This window comes from Siphateles boraxobius, unplaced genomic scaffold (genome assembly GCF_051911475.1).
Source record: "Siphateles boraxobius isolate OS27281-9 unplaced genomic scaffold, OSU_SipBor_1 9, whole genome shotgun sequence".
In the NCBI taxonomy this organism is placed as follows: domain Eukaryota; kingdom Metazoa; phylum Chordata; class Actinopteri; order Cypriniformes; family Leuciscidae; genus Siphateles; species Siphateles boraxobius.
The window spans coordinates 28303984-28328888 of record NW_027509219.1 but is presented as its reverse complement, the minus strand read 5'-3'; the positions used below and the strand labels follow the sequence as shown (position 1 = coordinate 28328888).

The following is a 24905-nucleotide window of genomic DNA, read 5'->3' as shown; positions in this document are numbered from 1 at the left end:
AAATCTTTTACAGACTTTTCATTATATTTGAAGAGTGAAGATGTCAATTCTCCTAGGCCGGACATCACAATTGGTCACTTTTTTTTTTTTTTTTAAAGAATTTTTTTTTTTAATTTAACATTTTTAAAGTCATTTATTTCGAATAAATGCTTCTTTTGAAGTTTCTTTTTAATAATAAAAAAGATCACCGTTTTCACAAAATATTAAACTGTCTTCAACATCAATAATAAGAAATGTTTCTTGAGTATCAAATCAGCATATTAGAATGATTTCTGAAGGATCATGTGACACTGAAGACTGGAGTAATGAAAATTCAGCTGTAATCACAGGAATAAATTACATTTAAAATCATTTAATATTAAAATAGAAAACAGTAATTTTAAATTGTAGTAATATTTCACAATAGGATTGTTTGTAATGTATTTTGATCAAATAAAAGCAGCATAAGAGACTTCTTTCAAAAACATTAAACCAACCACAAACTTTTCAATGGCATGTATACTGTATATCTCAGTAACTATATAAGCCAAAAGTTAATTTACACATATGCAAAATAAAATGCCAGTGTCATATTTTGCTATAGCTGTTGGGTAACCAAGTTACAGTACATACCGTACATAATGATAAGTGAAAATATAATACCATATTCTATGTGAAGTGTATTGTAAGATGTACATTAACTCTGACTCATGATCTGTTATTAATTATATAATATTTGGGAATGCCTTTAAATCTTTAATCTCTGTTAACCCTTTCATGCATGAATTATGACAATCTCATTCAGGATATTTTTCTAGATTTTTTATCACTCTCAGGGCATGAAAAATAAGATTTGAATTTTTTCTACAAACAGTTTTTTATAAAGATTTTCGGAGGTCCACTTAAGTGGACAGTATGTGTTTTTGGTTGTAACTGAAGAGATACTGTATGAAACATACTATAATACAGTAATAACACAGTAATACTGTGTTTATTTAACAAACCAATGAATAAAATTATATAAATTCACGTGAATACTATAAAATATATAAAAAAATTATAATACAGCTTTAATTACACAATTTGGTTTGTTCCGTTTCGACCAGCAGACGAAGAACTACATACACATTAAATGTCAAGTGTCTTTGATTATTTATTAGGTCATTGATACTTTCTTGTGTGACTGTTGCCCCTGACTACCACACAGCCCAAGTTCAATGTCGGCTGGAGCGCTAGCACAAAATAGCTAATTCTCTTTGCAATGCAAACTAGCCAGCCCCAACAACACCACAGGCTGTATGAAATGAAAGTGAAGTTCAGAGAGCTCTGGAGCCCATGTGAGAAAAGCAAACACAGGTTGTTAAGCAGTCAAAGGATTGCCTTCAGCTCGATGGCCGCATGGGAGAAAGCATTCAAGAACTGGGTTTATTGAGGCTGGACTTATGTTATTATGAGGCTAAGATTGTTTTAGCAGACAATTCCTATACTTCATGTCAAATTCAAACCTATATAAATACTCCTCTTCTGAACCGAACTTTTGTTGCCATGTAAAGTAGGATGTTTCTGACTTGTGCCATTAAATAATGCAAACAGCATTTCAGTATAGCAAAAGGTCTACATGTTTGCAGTACATGACAAACTGACACAATGTTAAGATAAATCAATGAAAGGTCAGCGGTAAATAACAAATGTAGTACTTTACAGTCTTAATTATTTTTGTAATTGGAGCTATTCTTACATGAATGTTTGTCACTGTTTATTATTTATCTTACCTTATTTTTCCTAAGTAGCAGAACCTCATCTTAACTTTGTGGTTGATACCTTACTATATATGATTTAGTATCTATATACACACACGTATAGAGATAGATAGATAGATAGATAGATAGATAGATAGATAGATAGATAGATAGATAGATAGATAGATAGATAGATAGATAGATAGATAGATAGATTGATTGATTGATTGATTGATTGATTGATTGATTGATTGATTGATTGATTGATTGATTGATTGATTGATTGATAGACTAGAGATGGTTGTCATCCTTTACAGGGTATCATGCAGCAAATGACCTTAGTAATGGGTGACCTCACTCAAGATGACCTCAACTGTCCTGATCACAAATCCCAGTGTGTCCAAGAGTCACAGGTAAAAATGAATCTTCATTTCCCTTTCACCTTTCTCTTCAATAACATTACCTTTGTTCTTTTTAGACGGAACAATCTCAAAGTATTTATGAAACCATGTTTTTGTGTATCTTCAACCCGTTCTCACTCCCAACTCATCACATATTGACGGTTGTGTAACCGGTTCTACTCGACCCGCTTAGAGCGGGATTCAAACTGTGGTCTCTGGAGTGGGAAGCGGACACTCTAACAAAGAGATGCCTCTAGCATCATTCACTAGCGCCTCTTTAGATAAGGAGAATGAGGTTTACACACACAGATCTTACAGGCCTATGACAGTTACACTCATCCCCCTAATCCTCACTCCCATCCGGGTCACGGCACCAAATCGAACAGGTTCTACTCAACCTGCTCCGAGCGAGATTTGAACCATGGTCTCGGCGGGTGCTCTAACAAGGAGGCTAAAGACCAAACCCTCTAGCGTCAGCCACTAGAGAACCTCTCGAGATCAGGGGAGTGAGGTTTATAGCACAGCTCATACTGGCCTACGTCAGTTACACTTGGTCAGGATGGGTCTTGATCTGAAGCACAAGGCAAGTGACTAAAAGCAATGATGTACCCTGCATCGAAAATGTTAAGTTGTCCTGAACAAGCGTCAATATGTGACGACTTGGGAGTGAGAATGTATTGGTATCTTATATGATAAGATATCACATATTTAATCATATTTACACAGAGCACACAGCACCTCCGCACTTACTCCTGATTTCTCTCAACATGGGAACAGGAGAGGTGTCAGTCAATAAATGGGAAAACAAAGTAACTTGCGTTACTTATTTAAAAATGTAACTCTGATATTTTAAAAGTTATGTTACTTTGCTAGTTTCTTGAAAAGGTAATCTGATTACGTAACTCGCGTTACTTGTAATGCATTACCCCCAGCACTGAAGATATCAATGGTACATTGTTTTATCACTGCAATAGAATCATGAATCAGTCGACATCACTGTGCTAACTTAATGAGCTGATAAAATTCAGTTTACTTTTGACATAAAAGTGTCATTTAAGAGACGCAGCGGTTCTGTGTATGATCACTGCTATCTGGAAATCTCTTATTGTTTCATTTAAAATACAGACCGATATAACAGATATATTAAAGATGAGTTGATTTAAGGATTGGTGTACATCATCTATATTCTGAACCTGAACCTGAACTATATTAAAATATGTATGTTTCTGTTCAATGCTATTCCAAGGGAAAAGACGTGGGAAAAGGAGCAAATGTTGCCATCTCTGGTTCTGCCTCTGTTGCCATGGTGGAAATTGAGGATAAAAATAAAAAAGTGAGCCAACATATGATGTCATTTCCTTTGTCATCTGATGATTTAAGTGTACCAAGGGCAATTTCAGATCCGCAGACTCTAGCAAGCGGATCTTTGGAAAGATTACCTAACCTAGAGATGGTACCTTTGAAGTGCCTAGCTGATTCTACATATGAAACGGAATCTGAACGGACTGAATCATCTGGTTTTTACCAAGAAGAGGCAATTGAAGGTGGGATAGACAAGAAGGAGGCCTTCATTTCCTCTCTCATAACCCAGCCCATCAAAACAACTCAATCTTTTCTTTTTCCAGAGACCACAGGGGTGCTTGACCCTGAGTGCAAGTCTCAGCCTCGGACCATGAGGGTGAGAAATATTAATTCAACAGCAGGTGGATACGTTCCACAATCTGAAGAGTCTTTCAAGATGAGCACTGAAGTCAAATTAGAGGTCAAAGGTCAAACCAAGAAGGAGCCCTTGCTGACACCTCAGTTTTCTGTTTCAACTCGGAAGAACAGTACAGCAGTTTCAATGAATAGAGCCACAAATGTCCCTCTGTTTGATATAATAGATACAGCCACTGACAAGTCACGGAAAAAATCCATTGAGGATTCAATCACAGCGCCAAGTGGTTCACCTCAAAACCTGACCAATGTAACAGAAACCAGCACCGGCAGCACCTCTGTCAGTAAAGTAAAGTCACGGGAGAAGAATAAAGAAATCAGAGCGACTTTCAACCCTGGGGAAGCTAGTACTGCACTGAAAGAGAGAGAGCAAGAAAAGATAAAAGATACAGAGGAGACTTCACAGATTAGACGTGAACAAAAAGCATCTGTGAACGGAGAACCAGAAACTGATGATTGTTATTCAGGTGCTATTGCTGCCTGTCAAGGACGTCCTACCACCGCACCAAGTACAACAACAGAGACCCATTGTAAGTTGAAAGTAAAAAGTAAAAAAAAGAGTTGTTTTTTTAAGCTGAAGTGTACACATTTTCAATTCTAAAAAAATTTCTCCTTCCGTAAATGAATATGTGTGTAGGCCATTTTATTCTGTATGACGAGTGAAATGAAATGAAATTAAATCACTCTGAAAACATCACAAAATAAATGTAAAAAATTCCAATAATATATAATGAAAAAAATATGATAATATAACAGCACAGTTATTATTATTATTATTATTATTATTATTATGTTTACATGTTTTTGTTATTATTATGTATTTATTTTGCTGTGCCTCTAAATTTCAGACTACTGCACATCATTTTTTTCCTCATCATATCTGATACTTCATTTTAGAAATGATAAACAACGTCTAAGAAATGTTGAAAAACAATATAAAATAATGTCTCACTAATTGGCTTTTTTTTTTTTTGTCTAAGCCAATCAGATGCAAGGAAACATACACAGGGAAGGAAGTCTAGTACGCACACCGGGTTTCAGGGGGCCAAGGGTAAGAAACACGCTTATCTCTCTAATAATTCATTAACATTCCATCATCTTTACATTATTTTTTGTCATTAAAATGAAAGGCTTTACTTGTTTTGATAGTCCAGTGCGGTTTACATACTTCTCTGAAATGCTAATGGTGTTCGCAAGTTTCAACCGAATAAACTGATAACTTCACATATCTGTTCCATTTTAAATGAGTGAGAAATGCAGAATTTCATAGAAGGTTCAAGAAAATCATTACAATCTTACAGATATGAATATATTCTATCATATTCTAGCCTTCAATGCAATATATGAATACAGTGAGATGGTCCTTTTCTCCTTGCTCTAATACTGTGATTCTCGCCCACATGGTCATCTCAGGCCCATTGCTAGAATTTGTAGGAAATTGAGTTTGCAGAGGCATTATTCAATTAAGTGTTGAATAGAGGAGAAGAAGGGTCATTTACCTCCACTGAATGGATCTTATGAACAAGAACTGACTCATTGTATGACATTGAGAGAGAAATATTATCCTAAAAAGAGGAACAGGATTGCAGAATTTATTTAATAATGCCAGTGCTAGAGAGAGAAAAAGAAAAAAGAGTAGGACTGACACTACATATCATTTTTTAACCATTTCAGTGTACTGTTAACCTGTTATTTCATGCATCTATGTTATGTTATGTAAATTCTAGAATGCTTCAGCAATGTAATCCTGTACAGTTCATTACTGACAGTAGAGAGAGAGAGATTATAGTTTCAGTATAGAAGCGACGCAGAGACCATTAGTTGAGCACTAGCGCCCTCCTGTGGTAGACGTGTGTCTATTGAGTACTGCGGTCTTTTAAGGTAGTAAATAACAAAATTAGCAATAAAAAGACTAAGCTCGTCAATGCTTTAATTGTTGCCATGACAATTTCTTGTTTGAAAGAGATAATTTAATTGTGTGCTTGGGCAGTTTGAAGTGATTTTGAGGGTCCATTCCAACTTTCCAAGTGATATTTTGGGCCATTAGTCGGATAGTGCTAGTGCTGAGGTGTTTTGATAGATATATTATATTATATTATATTATATTATATTATATTATATTATATTATATTATATTATATTATATTATTACAATGACTTCTTTTAGGGGTATCCAGGCCCACCTGGCTTACCAGGCCCTCCAGGAGAAAAAGGAGACAAAGTATGTATTAACCAATAATAAAAGAGTAATCATAATATTCCATGAATTGTAATCACATTTTTTAAAATAAAACTTTATTGTAAAGTCAAATCGTGTCATATTAATGTTTCAGTCGAACTAATGCTTTAATGGGTGTTTGCGTGTCACTCAGGGCTACGCAGGAGTGATGGGCCGGACGGGCCGGACAGGGTACAGAGGACCGATCGGACCCCCCGGCATGCCAGCTATCATAGTCTGGTACACGTCTGAAGAGGAGTGGCAAGTGTTCAAGGTGCAGAACAATGTTTTTTTACTCCTTTTAGATAATTTTAGGTTTTTCTGCCATTTAGTCGGAAAACAAAGAAATAGTTAAAATTCAAACGCTGCCTGCATTCTTACATTCTATGAAAACACTGTATGATTGGATAGAGCCTCTTACTTAGACTTTTCATTTTGCTTGCAGAACAAGAAATTCTACAAAAAACTAGTGTCATTGTGGCCGGTAAGTTAGTCTGCGTTTGACCCCTACTGAGAGCTCTATTGAGTTACATGACCACACTGCTGATTGAAATCCTTTTTCCCCCACATTTTCTTTAGAGAGTGAAGGGATTACCCGGACCTTTGGGACCACTTGGAGATCCCGGACCACACGTAAGTAAAAAATATAATATTTGACTATTTATTATCTCCATTTAATGTTCACAGACTGTCAGTGAGAGACATTTTCTAACTTACTGATGACCCCCAAGTATGATGATCCACATGCAATGGGACCAAATTCCTACTTTTTTACTTATTTTTTCTTTGATTTTTTTTCTGACCCCAGTGTAAAAACCTATTCATATGCTGTATGTGATATTAGGACTTAAAAAAAAAGTGTATCTATCTATTTTTAGGGCCTCTCTGGAGTTCCAGGCAAACAGGGGAGGAAGGGAGAGCGAGGGAAACCTGTAGGTATCTCTGTCTTCTCTCTTCATCACACAATCGTCTCTGGCAACAGATAAATGCTTGCTCACTGTTACATAGAGAAACATGGTGGGCAGCTTCGTAAAAGTGTGATCAACCCATGTGGAGACACGATACGGTTCAGAAACAATTTGATAACCTTAATGGCTCAACAAGCATCAACAAGCATGAAGTCAATAAGAGTCACATTGTTCAGACTTCAGCTGATTCAAAAGCAAAGACTCAAGTTGGCTTGTTGCCATTCAAATCATAAGAGCAGTTTCAGTTTAATCTTTGGCATCAAGGGAAATGTGACATTCCCAAGATGACATTCATCTGAACTTCTTTTGGCTGCCTCCTCATGCATGCTCACAGATTTACAAGATTTTACGCTTTTGCAAGTGAAAGGATTATTTAACAGGTTTTATAAATCTTAAATCATCCCATCTTCTCCTAATAAAACATGCCATTGACGACAAATCATGTTTCTTAGCTGTGATTTAAACTAAAAACTTGCTATTTTAATAGAAAAGAAAACCTTTATTTTAAATAAGAAAAACAATAATAAAAAAGAAAATGCCCTCTTTGCTGCCTTTGAAATCATCCGTTTTGGTTCAGGTGAAAAGTTTTAATTAAGCTTCTATCTTTTAATCAAAGCTAAAGTGAATATACAGTAGCTTAGTTGAACGGTTAAATACACACACTTGTATGTGTCAAAATGCCTTTTTTGTTGTTGCAAGTATCCTAGTAAACACAGTCATTAATGTTTTAAGTGGACGTAAACAGAGAAACGATGGAAGCTTTGTGTAACAGGATTCAGCACTCTCTCAACATCCAGGCAGCTCTTAAAGTGACAGCAGCCTAATTTTCCTGCTGTCATTCATGTTAATCAAACAACAAAAGAGAGAGAACCACTCACAGCTTTGGACTAAATCACTTTTTTGTAACTTTAATAAGGAAAATTTTATATTTAATTTACACAGTGAAGAGCACACAGTGTTTTTTTTATACATTTGAATACTTATACAATTTATGTAGCATTTTTTCATTTCACACTTGAAGTATTTCAGGTAGCTCTATTTTAGTTGGGTCTTTGTTCTATTGTAGTTTTTTTGGTCCTATTGCTTCTAATTAGTTTATTTGTTTTTATTTTATCACTGGCTGTTTACATATCTTCAGTAAGCTTGAGGTTGTTTTTTTAGGCTAATTTTTGTTTTGTGATATTGACATTGGTGACAAGAATTATTAAATATCTATCAAAATATCAAAATCAAAATTTATTGTATTATAAAAACCTATTATAAAAGTAAAAATTACTATATTGTGATGCATATTGTTATTGTAAAATAAATTTACTCATATTGTGATATAAGATTTTGGTCATATTGCCTACCTCTAGTTGCATCCTATGTTTAACTTAACCCGGGTTGATAAATGTGGTTAATCTTATCTGATACCTGATGAGTTTATTTGTATTTGCCTGTTATGGGATTGCACTATTTAACAGAGTTAGGCTATACAGCACTAATGGTTCACTCTGAGCGTTTATGAGATCATTTATTTCCAGGGAGATTCCAAGTAAAAGAACTATTGTAAAAATCTTGAGATCTTGACAGAACTTGACAAATAGACTAACTAAAATGAAACACTCCAGTATCTATCAAATACTGTAGCATGTGCTATACTATGTACGTCCTGCTTTTGTCTTGTACTAGGGAAGATCAGGACCCGTTGGAATGCCAGGACCACCTGGGAGATCAGGACCAGAGGGCACAGCTGGGAGGAATGGGGAGACGGGCCAACCTGGAGCACCTGGGGAGGATGTAAGACTTATGACAATCAAAATTCTTAATATGCATCTATGCAGTGTTGTATGTGAAACATATTGTATAAATCTGCCTATAACTGCATAGATTTGTGTGTGTGTGTTTTTCTTTAGGGCCCAAAAGGTTATGAGGGAGAAAAGGGCAGTAAAGGGGAGCTGGGTGAGTGGGTAAGAATGACCAGTTTTTTTTTGTGGATAATACCATAGCTAGGCAGTCATGGAATCTGTGTCTGCAAAACTCCAGTGAAAACACAGTTTTCCACAGAATTGGAACTTACATCATGCATTAAACTCTCTGCCCCTTTTATGTGCCAAATTCTTTTGACTAATTTGACTATGCTTTCAGCTACCGATAAGAGTACTCTCAATTGCTAAACACGTTTTAATCCATTCTGCAGAAGTCTGCGAATTCCATATGTGCCTAGGCTTAACATAATCTAAACAGCCAAGACCAAAATAAGATTCCAAAACTGTCCCCCTCGTGTGTTTTTGTCATTCCTGCTTTTAAAAAAAACATGTAATTGATTTCCATTCACCCATCCCTATATTTGACTTCTTTGCATTTAAAGAAAGTGTGTCTGATGTGTTCAGGGTGACCTTGGGGAACCGGGGCTTCAGGGAATCAAAGGAAGGAAAGGAGAGAAGGTAAGATGCCCTTCTTGCTATCCAGACTTTCACTAGATATGATCATTGCACTTACCAGCCAACTCTGTTTCTTTAGGGAAAAAAGGGAGAGAAGGGTCAAGCCGGGGTAATAGGATATATTGTGAGTATCAGTGTACTTCTGATTGTGTGTCATGTATTTATAAGGCAGTTATTCTGCCTGTGTGTATGCTGTATATGTACACTACAATTCAAAAGTTTGGGGTCTGTGAGATTTTTAAATGTTTTTGAAAAGTATCTTAGGCTCACCAAGGCTGCATTTATTTGAGCCTGCATTTATTTGTGTTTTAATATATTTTAAAATGTAATTTATTCCTGTGATGGCAAAGCTGGATTTTCAGCATCATTACTCCAGTCTTCAGTGTCACGTGATTTGTCATAAATCAATCAATTATGCTGGTAAAGAAACACATCTTATTATTAATAACACAAGTATTAATGTCTTTAAAAAACATGTTGCTAACCCCAAATTTTGAATATATATATATATATATATATATATATATATATATATATATATATATATATATATATATATTACAAGGTCAAAACAGTTCTATGACATTCTTTAACAAACAACATATTTTCCACACACAGGGGCCACCTGGTCCCAGAGGACCACGGGGATTCATGGGGCCGACTGGTCCACCTGTATGTGCTAAAATATTTATTTATTTGGCTCTAACATACAAATAAGATGAGCAAACTGGATGTTTATTTTTTGTAATGATCTCTGTCACAGGGACAGACAGGGGGGCTTGGGTTCACTGGATCACCAGGATCACCAGTATGTTACAAAACTTATTCTTTATAATCTCTTAATTCTTATATGTGCATAACTCTATGGGTCTCTCTTTACAGGGACGTACGGGACCGAGAGGGTTGAAGGGAGTTCCGGGCGTCACCGGACCCCCTGTAAGAAACACTGTGCTTTTTACAAGCTCAAATCTAGTAGTTCTAATTATCAGGTTCACAATAATCATGACAAACCCATGTAAACTTGTGAATATAGTGAATATGCATTTTTATACTTTTGCTCAGCTCTAAAAAAAAATCTATTGGCTAAATAATTCCTTTAGAATTTGAATATAACACAATGCTCATTCTCTTTTATAAGGGCCAGCTTGGAGATATAGGGCCAAGGGGACCACCTGGCAAGCAGGTAAGTTTAAAAAATATATATTTTATTTCCTAAAAAGGCACATTAGAATATTTACGACAATAACATTTCATTATGTTTTGATTAAACCACAAGTAGAGAGTCAAATATCTCATGAAGAAATGAGTCATTTATATTACAGGGAGAGGAAGGGCCTGATGGTATTGTTGGTAGTCCTGGTGTTCCTGGACCACAGGTGCTGTGAACTATACATTTGATCTTTCTCCTTTATATAGTGTATCTATGCCCTCTTGCTTACCACACTTACATGCACATTATTGTGCATTTAAGATCCATTTGGATACATGCCGTTATAAATAAAGACTGTAATTATGCAAAAAATGTGGATTATGACGAAGATCCTATATTAGAATCAAAGTGTGTATGTGAACATGATCATTGAGTCTGTTCTTGTCTCTTCCTTCTCAAACTGCTACAACTGGTGTTCACCTGACTTGACTGAATACCCTTTATGATCTTTTAAGGGAAAACCAGGATATGGACCATCAGGTCAAAAAGGAGACCCTGTATGTGCATCTCATGTTATTTGATAAGCTTTGAAATTACAGACACATTTAAAGTCTCATTTTGATTTTACTACATTTATCTGAAGCCTATATATTTCTTATTCAAACAGGGAAATGCAGGAATTGAAGGAAGCATTGGAGATCCAGGACCACCGGGTATAAAGGTAAGCTTACAGTTCATTCTTCATGAAGAATTATAATAGATCTCTTTAGATATATCTCATATTCATTTGTCAAACCAATGTGCTTCTGTGATAATGCAGCAATATACTGTATGTTTTCAAGCATTAAGCAATTTTATTGTTTTAGGGTGCCTATGGGAAACCAGGAAAACTTGGACCCTCAGGTGATCCAGTAAGATTACTTCAAACAATTCCTTAATATTGTAAATGTCTGATTGCTGTGAGACACTATTACTATGATTGAGACTGAGGTTTATTTTGTAGAGCAAAAGTAGAGCTACACAATTATTTGAAGTTATTAAAGCTTCACTTTAAAAAATAGAATTTAAATACTTTAATATACAACCAAAACTTTCAGTGTGTTGTGAAAGTAAACATGCCACTCTATTTCATCTTTCAATGTAATATAATGCTGTTTTTGTTCTTTAATGCTTGAAATCTAAGAAGCAGTAGATATGTTAAATGATTATCATATAACAGTTCAAATCGCAAAACAGTGTTTGTCACAATAATCAAAATATTTCTTTCATCAAATTGCGCAGCCCTAGCCAGCTAAAAATTATATAATGGTTTTGGGAAGATTGTGTTTGTTGTCCTTGTCTGTCCGTCTATAAACTTCAGGGTCTGAAATCCCAGCGTGGAATGAAAGGAGATTCTGGCCAAAATGGAGATCAAGTGAGTTCACTAAAATATTTACAAAACCTCTGGCTAAGTAAACAACACTTATTGAATGCCAGAAGCACACTGTTCTCAGACTCAAAAAAAAAAAAAAACCTGAGGGAGTAAATGTTGAAAGAACTAATCTATCTTTTCTTATCAGGGTCTTCCAGGGCTGCCAGGTAAACAGGGATTCAGAGGCAGAGGAGGGCAGTCTGGTTTACAGGGAGAGATAGGCCCACCTGGACCTGCTGGTTTACCAGGGCCCACGGTGAGCGGCAGCTACATTTAACTGGTTCAAAACTGACTCATTGAAAGTCAACCACTTAGTATGCTTTTTCTTCAGGGCTATGATGGACCTATTGGAGATCCAGGGAGACAGGGAAAAGATGGACTTAAGGTACAGTATAATTATAGTTCGGTTTGTTAAACGAATCTAACATAGTGTGCTATCTCAGAAAAAACATAGTTATCATATATAAATGGCATCTTCAGGGAGAGAAAGGTCCTCTGGGTATCCAAGGTGTTATTGGACCACGAGGTGACAAGGTGATTGATCATTACTCTTTTTGAAAGTTATACTTTAGATATCACATTCAAATACAATTGCAATAACATGATTTAAATTCAAAAGGGTCGAATTGGCCAAGGAGGATTTTCTGGTTTTCCAGGACCTTTGGTAAGTAGGCTATAATTTCTTTTTTATATAGTCATAATTAGGAGGGCAAGGATTCCAAGACCTGGTTTCACAGACACGGCTTATATTGAGATAGGATTAGGCCTTAATTCAGTTAGGACATTTATGTAGCTTTTATAAACATGCCTTAGAAAGCAAAAAAAATAACATTACTGGTGTGAATCTTGAGACAAAACAATGGCACTGACATGTTTTAAGGTATGCCAGTGCAAGTTGCTTTCATTTAAAACAGCTCAAACATGCATTTTAGTCTGAGACTAGGCTTAAGCCTTGTCTGTGAAACCGGTGCCAAGTGTTTAAACAATGTAAGTTTGAGTAATTTGATCAAACCCCCCCAGTGGTAATTATAGGAAAATCGGTAGATCATTTTTCATTACTCATAACTATTACCTAAAACAACTAATAGTCTTGACCTGTAGGTGGCGCTGTAAACACATTTACATTGTATTCACAGAGCACTGTGCCAATAATAAACTATTATTGATTTTTTTTTTCAAAACGCTGTATATATTTTACTAGGCTACTAGGGTCCATTATTGAAATAATATAACTATTTCTAAATGCTTGTTTTATAGGGGGAGATGGGAAAATCAGGAGAACAGGGACCTGAAGGAGAACCCGGTATTAAGGTTCCCGTGTACATCAGATCATTCTTTTTAAATGTATTAATGTGTCTTTTAACAGCTCCATGTGCTGCATTATTAAAGCTGCATTCTGTAACTTTTTTGGGTTAAAAATTAACCAAAATAAATTTTTGAGCAAGTACATAACCAGCCAGTGTTCAAAACTATTTGCTTGCCTTAGCTTGATTCAAAACGGTAAGCTTGTAATAATGTTTTTAATTCCAGTGGTACTGGTGGATTTCCGCGGGAAATTCGAGCATGTCTTTGCGTCATTACGTCACATCTGTCCACATAAAGAAGGTGTCCCGGCTAGTAGGCTACATTGCGTGTGAGGATGTTGGAGGTGGAGATTTATATTTATAGGTGGATAGATATAACGACAATCACCAGTGATTACTGGAGATTCACCAGTTGTAAAATCCAAAAGACTTCGGACTTCAGAGTGGCTACAGAAAAAAAGAGACTGCAACCAGGCCCATGCGAAAACAAGGATAAATATCGGAAGGGCATTAAATGTAGTCACGCAATGCTGATGTTGTTAACATTAACAATTTGAGAACAAAGTATAATTTGCACGGTTTGACGTAAAATAATAAGCGATCGTTGGATTTAATCAGCGCGATTTACTGCAAAGCTTTTCCCCCTAGTTGGTCAGAACAAAAATGGACGTTATTTACTTCAGTTGACATTTACCGATGAAAATTCGTATGTTGGTCATACTTCCAAAAAGTAGAATCTGTGATTCCGAATGACAGTATCCACATCCGCCGCGGTAACTGACAGCCGCACATTCTCCTCAAAACATTGGATTCATCCGCGCTGTGCCGTGCCGAGTCACAACCCACGTAAAGTTGATAATTCCATGAATAAATGCAATTGCAGATTTCGAACAGAGATGGCGACAAAGAGGAAAAACTACAGACTGCGGCTTTAAGTTAGGTCTGCTCATGATTTTCTAATTCCTTTGGTCAGAATTATTTCAGTTACAAAAGAAAATCACATTCATGTACAGTGCATGGACAAAAGTTTTTTTTAATTATTTTTTTTATTTTTTTACGGGACAGGGAAGACAAGGGGTCCCTGGAGGAACTGGATTTAAAGGGGAAAAGGTAAATTGAGGTTCCTAATGATTGGTCAAATGCATGTTATACTCCAACACTGAATGTCACAACAAACTTAGCATAGCATTGATTAACTATAGCATCGACTGATGTGGATTAGCGTTCACCATCATGTATCAAGTTATATTAGCTAAGTCATAATGTTTATCATCATTTAGGGACTGCAGGGTGTTTCCGGGAGTAGAGGACAGGATGGCACTTATGGTGCACCTGTAAGAGCCACACATACACATTTTGATGCCCTGTTAGTTTGCCTCATTAGCCACTAAGAGTAATTTGTGTTACAGGGATCGACTGGACCACCGGGATCAGATGGAGATAGAGGACCTACAGGACCACGGGTAAGACCTCTTCTCATTATTTATGCTTTGTTACACATCTTTATACTGATATGGACAACACAACTGATTAAATCTTATGTCTAAATAGGGTTTACAGGGAAAGCCTGGTGCACCAGGAATGCAAGGTCCTATTGGAAAAATTGTGAGTTTTATTTTCCTCTACTGATTGACAGGGTTTCCAAAACATTGAGTGTCTTAGTTATGTAAGGCCTCATCTTGTGGTATAATTAGTAGTTAAAAATGTCATAGTTTGCCAATTCTGACATTACTGTCAAAGAATATGACCTGCAGCACGATGCTATTAAATAACTTTTTAAAGGGGGAACCAGGGAGCCGAGGTCTCTCTGGCAAACCTGGAAAGCCTGGAATCAGGGTAAGTAATGATTTCATAAAATTCCAAATACCTTTTTATTTTACATGACACCCAGTTCTCCAGCATAGACTTTATCCAAATTTGGATATTTTTTCTGTGCTATTTTATTGCAATTGGCGATGTTATGTGGCTAGTCTTGATAGGTTTTTTAATGATACATTTTTTTGCGGTTCGTTTTTCTCAGGGTGTCAAAGGCAGAGAGGGTTCAGTAGGGTTTCACGGCAGTCCTGGGGAAAAGGTTAGTGATTTTGTAAAATGTAGAAGTCACATCATGTGATGCATCAATACATATGATGACAAAAACTAAATGCAGTAAAAAGCTGAAAACATTATTGGCCATGTTTACCAGTGATCAGCAGCAGAAGTAGAAAGTTTTCTTTCATTCTTGCATTTAAACCAAACCTCCTTTCATCTACAAGCCATAGTTCATCTGACTACTCTCTGCTTATAATTCATAAAATACATTTTACAATCTTTTCATTTGATATTAGGGGAAAAATGGCCCTGAGGGGCCAAAAGGAAAGCCTGGTCAGCCAGTAAGAGCCTTATAATATATATCTTATTTAAGTGCCATTAAACTTTAGGCTCTGAAACTTTGATTGAAATCTATAATTATTTTACTCTCTAGGGCCCTCGAGGCATACCAGGAGAGAAGGGCTACATAGGACCGCCTGTAAGACATACATTTAACATACATGCACAACATTTTGCAGTCATTTTGCCAGTGATACAGTAGTAGTAAGTGTTTATCCAATGTTGAAATAATTTGTGATGTGTGTGAAACATTTGTAAATACAATCTTCTAAAGGCACCACAAGGAAACATAGGCCAGTGGGGTGAGACAGGTCAGCAGGGGCCAGTAGGAAATCAAGGGCCCCGAGGACCTCCTGGGCCGAATGGAGTGGCTGGGTACCCAGTATGTGTTTTTGGTTTATTTGATATATTGTTTTGAGGACTGTGGGAAGGTTTCAGCTCTAATCCCTTATTGTATTCTTTCTATTTCAGGGTAAAGATGGACCACCTGGACCCCTCGGACCTCCAGGAGAAAAAGGGAATAAGGTGTGGTATTTTTTCTAGTTTTAGCTTCATTATATATGTAAAATCTATTGTTTGTCCCATTGTGGCCTAGTATGAGATCTTTTGTCCATAAATGTTTTGGCCAAAGGGACTGAGAGGAGCCAGTGGACTGCAGGGAGTTGCCGGTATCGATGGTGAGGAGGTAGATTGCTTATACATTTTAATTATGTAGTTACACTTAAAGGGATAGTTCACCCAAAAATTAAAATCCTGTCATCGTTTGCTCACCCTTAAGTTGTTCCAAACCTGTATGAGTTTCTTTCTTCTGTTGAAAACAAAATAAGATATTTTGAAGAATAGTCAAAATTGACAAAATTGCTATTCATTTCCATTGTATTTTTTCATAGTCACTGGCTACCTTCAGTTGTCTGGTTACTGACATTCTTCAAAATATCAACAGAAAAAAGAAAGAAACTCATACAGGTTTGGAACAACTATCCCCTTAATGCAAAGATAATTAATATAATATTTTTATTCAGCAAGTATGCATTTAATTCATCAAAAGTAACAGTAAAAACGTTTACATTGTTGTTCTTTTGAACCTGAAAACACCAAATCAGCATATTAGAATGATTTCGGAAGGATCATGTGACACTGAAGACTGGAGTAATGATGCTGAAAATCCAGCTTTTCATCACAGGAACAGATTACTCTTAAAAATATATTGAATTAGAGAACAGTCATTTTAAATTGTTAAATAATGTTTAAATACTGTTTTTAAATGTATTTTTGAATAAATAAATGCTGCCTACAGTAGGTGAGACTTTCAAAAAATATGTTAATCTTCTTAAAAAACTTTTTAATAGTAGTATAATTGTATTAATAGATGAGTGATGCTTTGCTTTAGGGCCCAGTGGGTGATACTGGACCAGTCGGACCAGCAGCAAGTAAAGGATTGCCTGTGAGTACGAATCCTCTGATGCTGCATTTTTGCAATCTCCATTTCATACGTGTACATTGTGTTATGGTGTTTTATGTAAATGATACACAGGACAGAACTGTCGGTTGTAGGGTGAGAAGGGTAAAAAAGGGTTTCTTGGTGAACGTGGCCTAAAAGGAATCCCAGGCGAGAGTGAAAATCGAGGACCACCTGGAGCGAAAGGACCAATAGGAAGAGATGTGAGATTATTTATCTGTTTTTTTGATTATTTCTCAAGTACGTCATACTATAAATGAAATAAAAGAGATTTGAGAGTGTTTGTTTTTTATAAGGGGTTGAGTGGTGCTCCAGGGCAGAAGGGAGATCCTGGATCCCCTGGTGAAAAAGTGAGTTTTTGAGTTTGCACTGGTGTTTGGATGAAATAGTCAAATGCATTGTCATATTCTGATTGTTATTATGTTTTCTCTGTATCTTTGTGAATGCACAGGGTGAGCAAGGTGTAAGAGGTCAGTACGGCTTGGTGGGGAAGTACGGTCCTGTGGGGAACATGGGAGCACCTGCTGATAAAGGCGACAAAGGTCTATGTGGACTTGTTGTGGGTACCACTTCCTCCTTTATAGACAGTGTAGCTTATTCAGAAATATATATTCATTTCATTTATTTCAATGTTCTTTGGATATTAAAGGGTGAGACAGGAACATATGGGCCTCCAGGTCCAAAGGGTGCTGTTGGGTTACTGGTAAGTTAGGTTTGATATATTTGATGATATATTTGATGTATAGTATATTTTGGGAAATATATTCAACATTTGTGTATTTCATTCAAATGTAGGGTTTGCCAGGAAAAGAAGGATTTGTTGGACAAAGTGGAAAGCATGGGCTGAAAGTATGTTTATATAATTTTTTACTGATGTCTTCTGATGCCACATTTACCTACATTATCTAATTAATATAGCATGAAATACATTAGACAGTCACTGTCAATTGACCTAATGTTGTCTTATCAAGTTATTCACCCATGTTCACTGGTTGTTTGTGTGGTAGGATGAAATAAATCGTATGCTCCGTTACACTATGAGTAAGTGCATCTGCTTTTGTTTTTTGTCTGCTGTAGGGAGAACCTGGACTTAAAGGGGATTCAGGGGGCCCTGGGATGATAGGAACAATTGTAGGATTTTACTTTTGAAGACGTATACATTATTAAAAAAAGATGTCTGGCCTTGCATTATTGACCTGAATTTGTATGATGTTCACAGGGTGTTCAAGGTCCAAGTGAGAAGAAAGGAGAGCCTGGAACAAGAGGCAAAATAGTGAGAAAACACTTTACACCCAGATTGGTTTGCAAAATGAACAAAATGAGATGCATTTATCATTAAAAACGAGACAAATGCATTTTGTACTAACATACAGTATGTTAAAGTGTACAGTGTAAACCTATTTGAATGATCTATGCCCCTGTTTAGGGTCCAGTGGGTCAGCCAGGAGCTGTGGGTCCTCACGGTCTGAAGGGAAAACAAGGATCTTCAGGAACTCCAGGGGAAAAAGGAGTCAAGGGTCAAACAGGACCAAAAGTCAGTGGGTCGATATTTTACTGATGTATCATTTAATCTCCTCAAAATTTCTGCATGTTTTGTGACTAGAATGTTTCTCATATTTTAATGTCTGCCAATATGTTAAAGAGTTGATTTTGGACAAAAAACCATTAAAACAAGCCCTCCCAGAACAAGTGTAAATGTGATTCTTTCACACAGGGAGTGAAAGGTTCTCCTGGAAGGAGAGGCAGTAAAGGTGTTGCAGGAAAGCCAGTGGGTTCAAGATTTTTTTCTGACATTTATGGTCTTGATAATCGGCGGCTTTACTGGTTTTATTTCATATTTTTCTAACACAAACAAATAAAAATTTCATGCATATGTTTTATTGTTCTCTAGGGACCTCAAGGACCAAAAGGGAAACATGGCAATCCTGGTCTCACTGGAAAGCCAGCAAGTATCCCTAGACAAATCCTTAACCTTCTTAACTGTTTATTGTTTGTGCCAAATATGATTGTCTTTTACATTAACTCCATTTAAGGGTCGTAGTGGAACAGATGGACTGCTGGGAGTTATAGGCACTGAGGGCGACCCAGTGAGTAGCTTGGCCTTATTCACTATTCACATTTTATAGGGGTGATTGCTTGCCCATGCAAAACTAACTGCCACAATGCTAGGGTTTTGTGGGCGGTTCTACGGTTTTCTGAGTTGTTGCTGAGATGTCTGGCCTTAGATTGTTTAGAAGTACTATTCTTAGAGTAGAATAGCTTTATGTCAAATGACAGAAAAGTGAGCATACCGAGCCCGTTCTCATCCTTTGGTGGCATATGTGACGCCATATGACAAAACGGCGAAATACTACGCACATGGCACCCTTTAGCGTGAATATAACACGCGAACCCAAGGCGTCATAAAGTTGACTGGCATCCTTTAGCGTGAATATGAGACGCAGACCCTACCCCACACCTAAACCTACCCATCACAGTGCGTGTTATATTGACGATAAAGGGTGCCATGTGCGTAGTATTTCGCCGTTTTGTCATATGGCGTCACATATGACGCCAAAGGATGAGAATGCGTTAGAGCATACCTCATTGTACAGGTGCTGCTGAGTGAATGTTTATATTAACTTCCAGGGTGACATTGGGTTCAGAGGACCTCCAGGGAGACCAGGTCCTCCAGGTCGTGCTGTAAGTAAGAAGTTGAATGATTCATTAAAAAGTATGTCAGTCATAGAATATGGTCATGATTTGTACACATGGTTTCAAATACACATTCACAGGGCGCCCCAGGAATACCGGGTTTGCAAGGGAGTCAAGGACTATCTGGACCAAAGGTCATTTTTATTCTGGCTCATAAATAAATAAATAAATGTTTCCTACTACAATCAGTTTACCAGCCTCTTCATCATAGGGCTCTATAGGACCGAAAGGGAAACCAGGGCCCACTGGGCTGATAGGGCCGAAGGTATTTTAATTAAAGTAATTGTTTTGCCTTCTACAATCCACAAGTAATTATTCATTCATTCATTCATTCATTCATTCATTCATTCATTGTTTAATTAGGGGATTCCAGGACTTCAAGGTGAAAAGGGAGATGTTGGACAGAAAGGACGTAAGGTATAGAAGCCTGACATATGAAGTAATAGTCAGAAAAACTGAAGTTTATTGAAAATTTTGACTATATATATATATATGTTTTTTGTTTAGTATTATACCTGATACAGCCGGGGTTTATGGCTCATAGTATGATACAGAATATGTTACTTTAGGAAATAAAGTACTTACTTTAGGAAATAAAAAACACCTCCCAGCCCCAAACTGAGGTAAAAAATTAAATGCAATTTGGTGCAGTTACTGATATTTATATGGCCAAAAATGAAGATTAATTTGTAAATCAATGAGATGTTTATAACAGTGTAGCAGTCTACTTTAATAAAATGAATATAAATATCAAGTGTCTCTCTATATCTCCTAATATCTTAGTAAAATAAGATGATACTTAAATTCTTAGTTTTATGATCAAAGCTCTGTAGTTTCTATAGTGTTGGGGGGGGGGGGGGGGGGGGGGTTGCATATGTCTATGCCAAACATAAAATGCAAAGCACTACAATGATAATTGAGAGTTGGACAAATAAATGTTCCTCAAAACCTTGATGTAACATATTTGAGACTCACATTTTAACATGATTTTTTCTAAAAAAGAAAAAAAGAAGAAATATAGATAATGAAGTAAAGTTGCTTCAGTCCAGTAAGTGTTAATCTTGAAATATTATTAACAATATAAAAGTTATTCTTATGTTTAATTTTTAAAAATCAGTGAAGATTTTGCAGCAAAAAAAACAAAAACCTGAAGGGGACATTTTTAGAACTATACTAAAAGGTATTTTACTTGCTAAAATAGCTTAAACTGTTGAAAATGTAGAAGCCTTAGAAATGTGTCTATTATATCAAATATTATACAATAAGCTTTATACACTGTAAAAAACAAAAAAAGTTGAGTAAACTGAGAAAGTTGAGAAAGTTTTAAGGCAACCAGCTGCAGGACATTTTTGAGTTGTCTCAACTTAGGGTCATTACTTGTACAAAATTTTTCATGTTAAATAGTTGAATAAACTTTAAAAACAGAATTTGTCAAACAAAATGTAAGTTGAATTTTTTACAGTGTAGGGTTAACATGGTCATTAATACAATTTACAGGGCCATATTGGAATTAGAGGATTGCAAGGGCCCATTGGACCACCAGGAAAAAAGGTAAATTCAGACGAAACACCAAAAACAATCAGTTGATTTTTTCACTAGTTATAAATGTTTTCCTTCATCTTGCAGGGAAAACAAGTTGCTCCAGGGTACAAGGGGCGGCCTGGGCCAAAAGGCAAACAGGTAGCAGTTTGTATTGTGCACATATTTTCTGTGACCTTTTTGTTTCTTTATTCATAAGTTCTTTTTATTTTTTTGCAGTGTAAATTGACAGCCTTCTTTTTTTGTATTTTTTTTAATGTTTATTGAACTTTTTTAGTGCAAAGCTTGGTAAAACAGCTTATATATATAATGAGTATGTTTTGTGTTGCAGGGTGAAGCTGGTGCTCGTGGGCCTCCTGGTGACAAAGGATTTCCTGGTTCAACTGTATGTCTCTTTGTAAACTCATTGACCAACTTTATTTGCTTTAGAACAATGGCACAGATTCTGACAGATTCTTGTTTTGCTCTACAACAGGGTCCACCTGGAAGGAAGGTGTGTACTGAAATTGCAGGTGTGATTGTAATTTATATAGCTCTGCTTATCATTACCCTGTACCTGAACCAGGTAGGTACAGTACAGATACAGATCTTACTGTCAGACTGACCTGTAGTGCCCTTGCAACAACTCAAACAACAATGCATACATCACATCGAATGAAACTTACATGAAAATTGTAAGGAAAAGAAAAGTTATGGTGTAAAAATAAGAAATTCACAGGAATAAATTACTTTAAAAATGATTAAAATAGAAAACTGACGGAGAATATTTCACAATATAACTGTTTACTGTATTTTTTATCAAATAAAGCTTAAGCTTAAGCTTTGAGCATAAGAGACTTATTTCAACAACATTGTTTCTTAACCCTTTTCAGCACTTTCTGACCAATTTAATTTTTTGTTTTGTTTAATAAAATGGTTCTCTCAATTTGATGAATCAAATCAGATTTTTTTTGTTTTAAATCTTTTTTAAAAATCTTTATATCAACCACAATAAACTTCCATAGTGCAAAAGGTTCACTCCCACCCGCCACGAACAGCCGAGGTGTGACAACACAACCAACCCCCCCAACCCCCCACCAGAATAAAAAAAGCTTAAGAGGGTTAAATGTGCTTTTTAACATATTGTTCATATCAACAGGGAATGAAAGGAGTTCAGGGAATATCAGGACAGAAAGGTTTAAAAGGTCGGAGAGGACCACCTGTAAGTTGTACATTTTTCCTGTATGTAACATGTTAATAATGTCAACACTTCCTTTTCATACTTATTTCATTCCTTTTTAAAAGATTATGTAACTTAATTTATTATACTCTGACTTAATCTCATTTTCTTACAAGGGAAAACCAGGTATTCCCAGCAAGCTGACACAAGGGCTTCACACTCCACCTCATGCTCAGAGAAGAGCCTCACTAAATGTTAGTACAAACTAAAGCAGTCGACCTTGGTTTGTTAAGCACTGAAACACACTTTTATTGTCAATTACCACAAGCTACACTAGAGGAAAAGGTGGGGTCGGGAAGCAGAAAGACTTGACACAAGATGAAGCTTTTAAAATATTGATTGTACTTTCTGTTTAGAAAGCAAGGTCATTATCACGAAAGTCTCGATTTGATGACCCTGAAGATGGGATTGAGGAAAATAGCCACTCACCAGGCACCAAAGAGAGCCCAGCAACCACCTGCAGAGAGCTGAGTCTCATCCAGCCTCATCTCAGAGACGGTGTGCAGAAAACCTGAGACCAGAAAATGATGTGGCTTTTGTTTTAAAAGAAAAATCACAGAGAAGGACATTTTTATTTAACTGTGGTCATGTTTTCATAGGGCACTACTACGTTGATCCTAACCACGGATGTCCCTTTGATGCTCTCCGTGTTTTCTGTAACTTCACTGCTGGTGGTCTAACTTGTGTGTCTCCTGTCCAGTCTGAAGTAAGAGGATTTTCACAGTTTATCAATCTTCTTTGTTGACTCTAAAACACATAAACAGTGTTGCCAATTTAGCGACTTTTTTTAGACCCTTTTAGCGACTTAAAATAAAAGCAACTAGAGACAAATCTAGTGACTTTTTAGACTGCTGGTTAAAGGTACACAGTGTAAAAGGTACACTTTTCAATACAGCAATACATCATCAATCCTTCTTCCAAAACGTGTTTATATTTTAGACCTAGCGGGATGATTTTCTGCTACAGGGCCAAAAGTTACATAGTGTACTTTAACATGTAGTGGTCAGTCGCTATATTATGCTCATTCTGTTGTCTGACAGAAAACCTTTAATTAAGAACAGCTTTATTGGACATTCGGCTGTATATTTGAGTAAAATACAGAATGTGAGTATGGATTAAGAGAGAAAACTGATGTGGAATGCCAACAATTGACTCGTGACGTCATCTAGTGACATTTAGCGACTTTTCAAGCAGGTTTTAGCTACTTTCCATTTAAAATAGTTGGCACAACACAAATAAACTGATGGGGTTTTTTTTTACTCTGGGATGCCCAAAGTCTGAAAGAGAAACTTACTTTTCTCAAAGAAATATACCAGCCAGACATAGAATAATACAATGACATATGGACACATGTACAAAAGAAGAGATGCTGTGTACAGATATTTTGTTATATTGAAATAATACCTTGTTTGTTGTCACGATTGTGTAAGATTTCAGGAATATGGCCATCAGTGAACAGATCTAAAAAGTGGTTTAGTGAGCCTCACAGAGGCTTCAAGGTAAGTCACTGAACTTACTTAATTTCATATGCTGATGAAATTTATTGTTAATTTGGTGTTTTTTTTGTTTATATGGAAACAGTACCATGAATACCATTATTTCTATTAAGAATGACAGGTGTCTTAATGAATGTAATTTCCTGATTTTCACACAAACTGTACACAGTTTGAGTACAGAGGCCTCGATGTTGTCCAACTGCGATTCCTACGGTTGCACAGTAACTCTGCCACACAAAGCATCAGCCTGAAATGTCCCAAAAAACCCAGCCCCGCTGCTGAGCACAAGGATACCACTAAGAGGGTGCTACACTTACGAGGAGACTCCAATGAAGAAATCCATCCATCCCATATCATCATATCACAGCATGGTTGTGAGGTTAGAAGTAATCTCTGGTAATGAAATTAGTCTATGACACAAGACAAAAGCTTTGCTAAATGAGAAGTTTCCAAAAATGACACACGGCCAAACCATGTCAGGTAAATTAAAGCTATTTCATATAACAAGAGCATAATAAGTGTTTTCCCTGCCTTATATTACAGGTAACGGCACATGTGAGGGTTCTGGGGAATTCAGAGCTCCACAGAGGAGACGTGCAACTACTTCCCATAAGAGACGTTTTTTTAGAGAGCGGAGGGGAGAACTTGGAAGGAGATGCGATCATCGTCCTTGGACATTTGTGCTTCTTATAGTCTCTTTCCAAAAATAGATAGTATTCACAGAGCTCCTGGGAGGAATGCAATGTTCCCAGCTGGCAGTACATTATAATGAGACTTTGAGAATTGTATTATAATGTTACCTTACATTATGTCAGA

At 36.5% G+C, this 24905-nt stretch overlaps 1 protein-coding gene across 1 annotated transcript; it reads left to right on the top strand.

The window, feature by feature from the left end:
• Positions 1–3857: 3857 nt before the first annotated feature.
• Positions 3858–20101, top strand: LOC143732056 (uncharacterized). The gene is made up of 51 exons (XM_077222732.1): positions 3858–4365; positions 4816–4886; positions 6003–6056; positions 6208–6327; positions 6499–6537; positions 6633–6686; positions 6932–6985; positions 8696–8803; positions 8920–8973; positions 9397–9450; positions 9527–9571; positions 10066–10119; positions 10211–10255; positions 10330–10383; positions 10586–10630; positions 10770–10823; positions 11113–11154; positions 11265–11318; positions 11464–11508; positions 11958–12011; positions 12157–12264; positions 12340–12393; positions 12489–12542; positions 12628–12672; positions 13266–13319; positions 14378–14422; positions 14593–14646; positions 14722–14775; positions 14864–14917; positions 15095–15148; positions 15333–15386; positions 15640–15684; positions 15777–15821; positions 15957–16064; positions 16154–16207; positions 16314–16367; positions 17073–17126; positions 17237–17344; positions 17438–17491; positions 17593–17700; positions 17791–17844; positions 17937–17990; positions 18219–18272; positions 18361–18414; positions 18568–18675; positions 18856–18909; positions 19033–19090; positions 19175–19228; positions 19770–19823; positions 19916–19969; positions 20057–20101. Exons 1-48 carry the CDS (start codon positions 3858–3860, stop codon positions 19180–19182), a joined length of 3312 nt encoding a protein of 1103 aa, XP_077078847.1. The 3' UTR covers positions 19183–19228; positions 19770–19823; positions 19916–19969; positions 20057–20101.
• The last annotated feature ends 4804 nt before the right edge of the window (positions 20102–24905 follow it).

Coding starts and splice junctions, on each gene's coding strand:
- LOC143732056 (XM_077222732.1), top strand. CDS start 3,858: ATGAGCACTGAAGTCAAATTAGAGGTCAAAGGTCAAACCAAGAAGGAG. Junction 6,538..6,632: donor AACTAGTGTCATTGTGGCCG/GTAAGTTAGTCT, acceptor CATTTTCTTTAG/AGAGTGAAGGGATTACCCGG. Junction 10,120..10,210: donor TGGGGCCGACTGGTCCACCT/GTATGTGCTAAA, acceptor TCTCTGTCACAG/GGACAGACAGGGGGGCTTGG.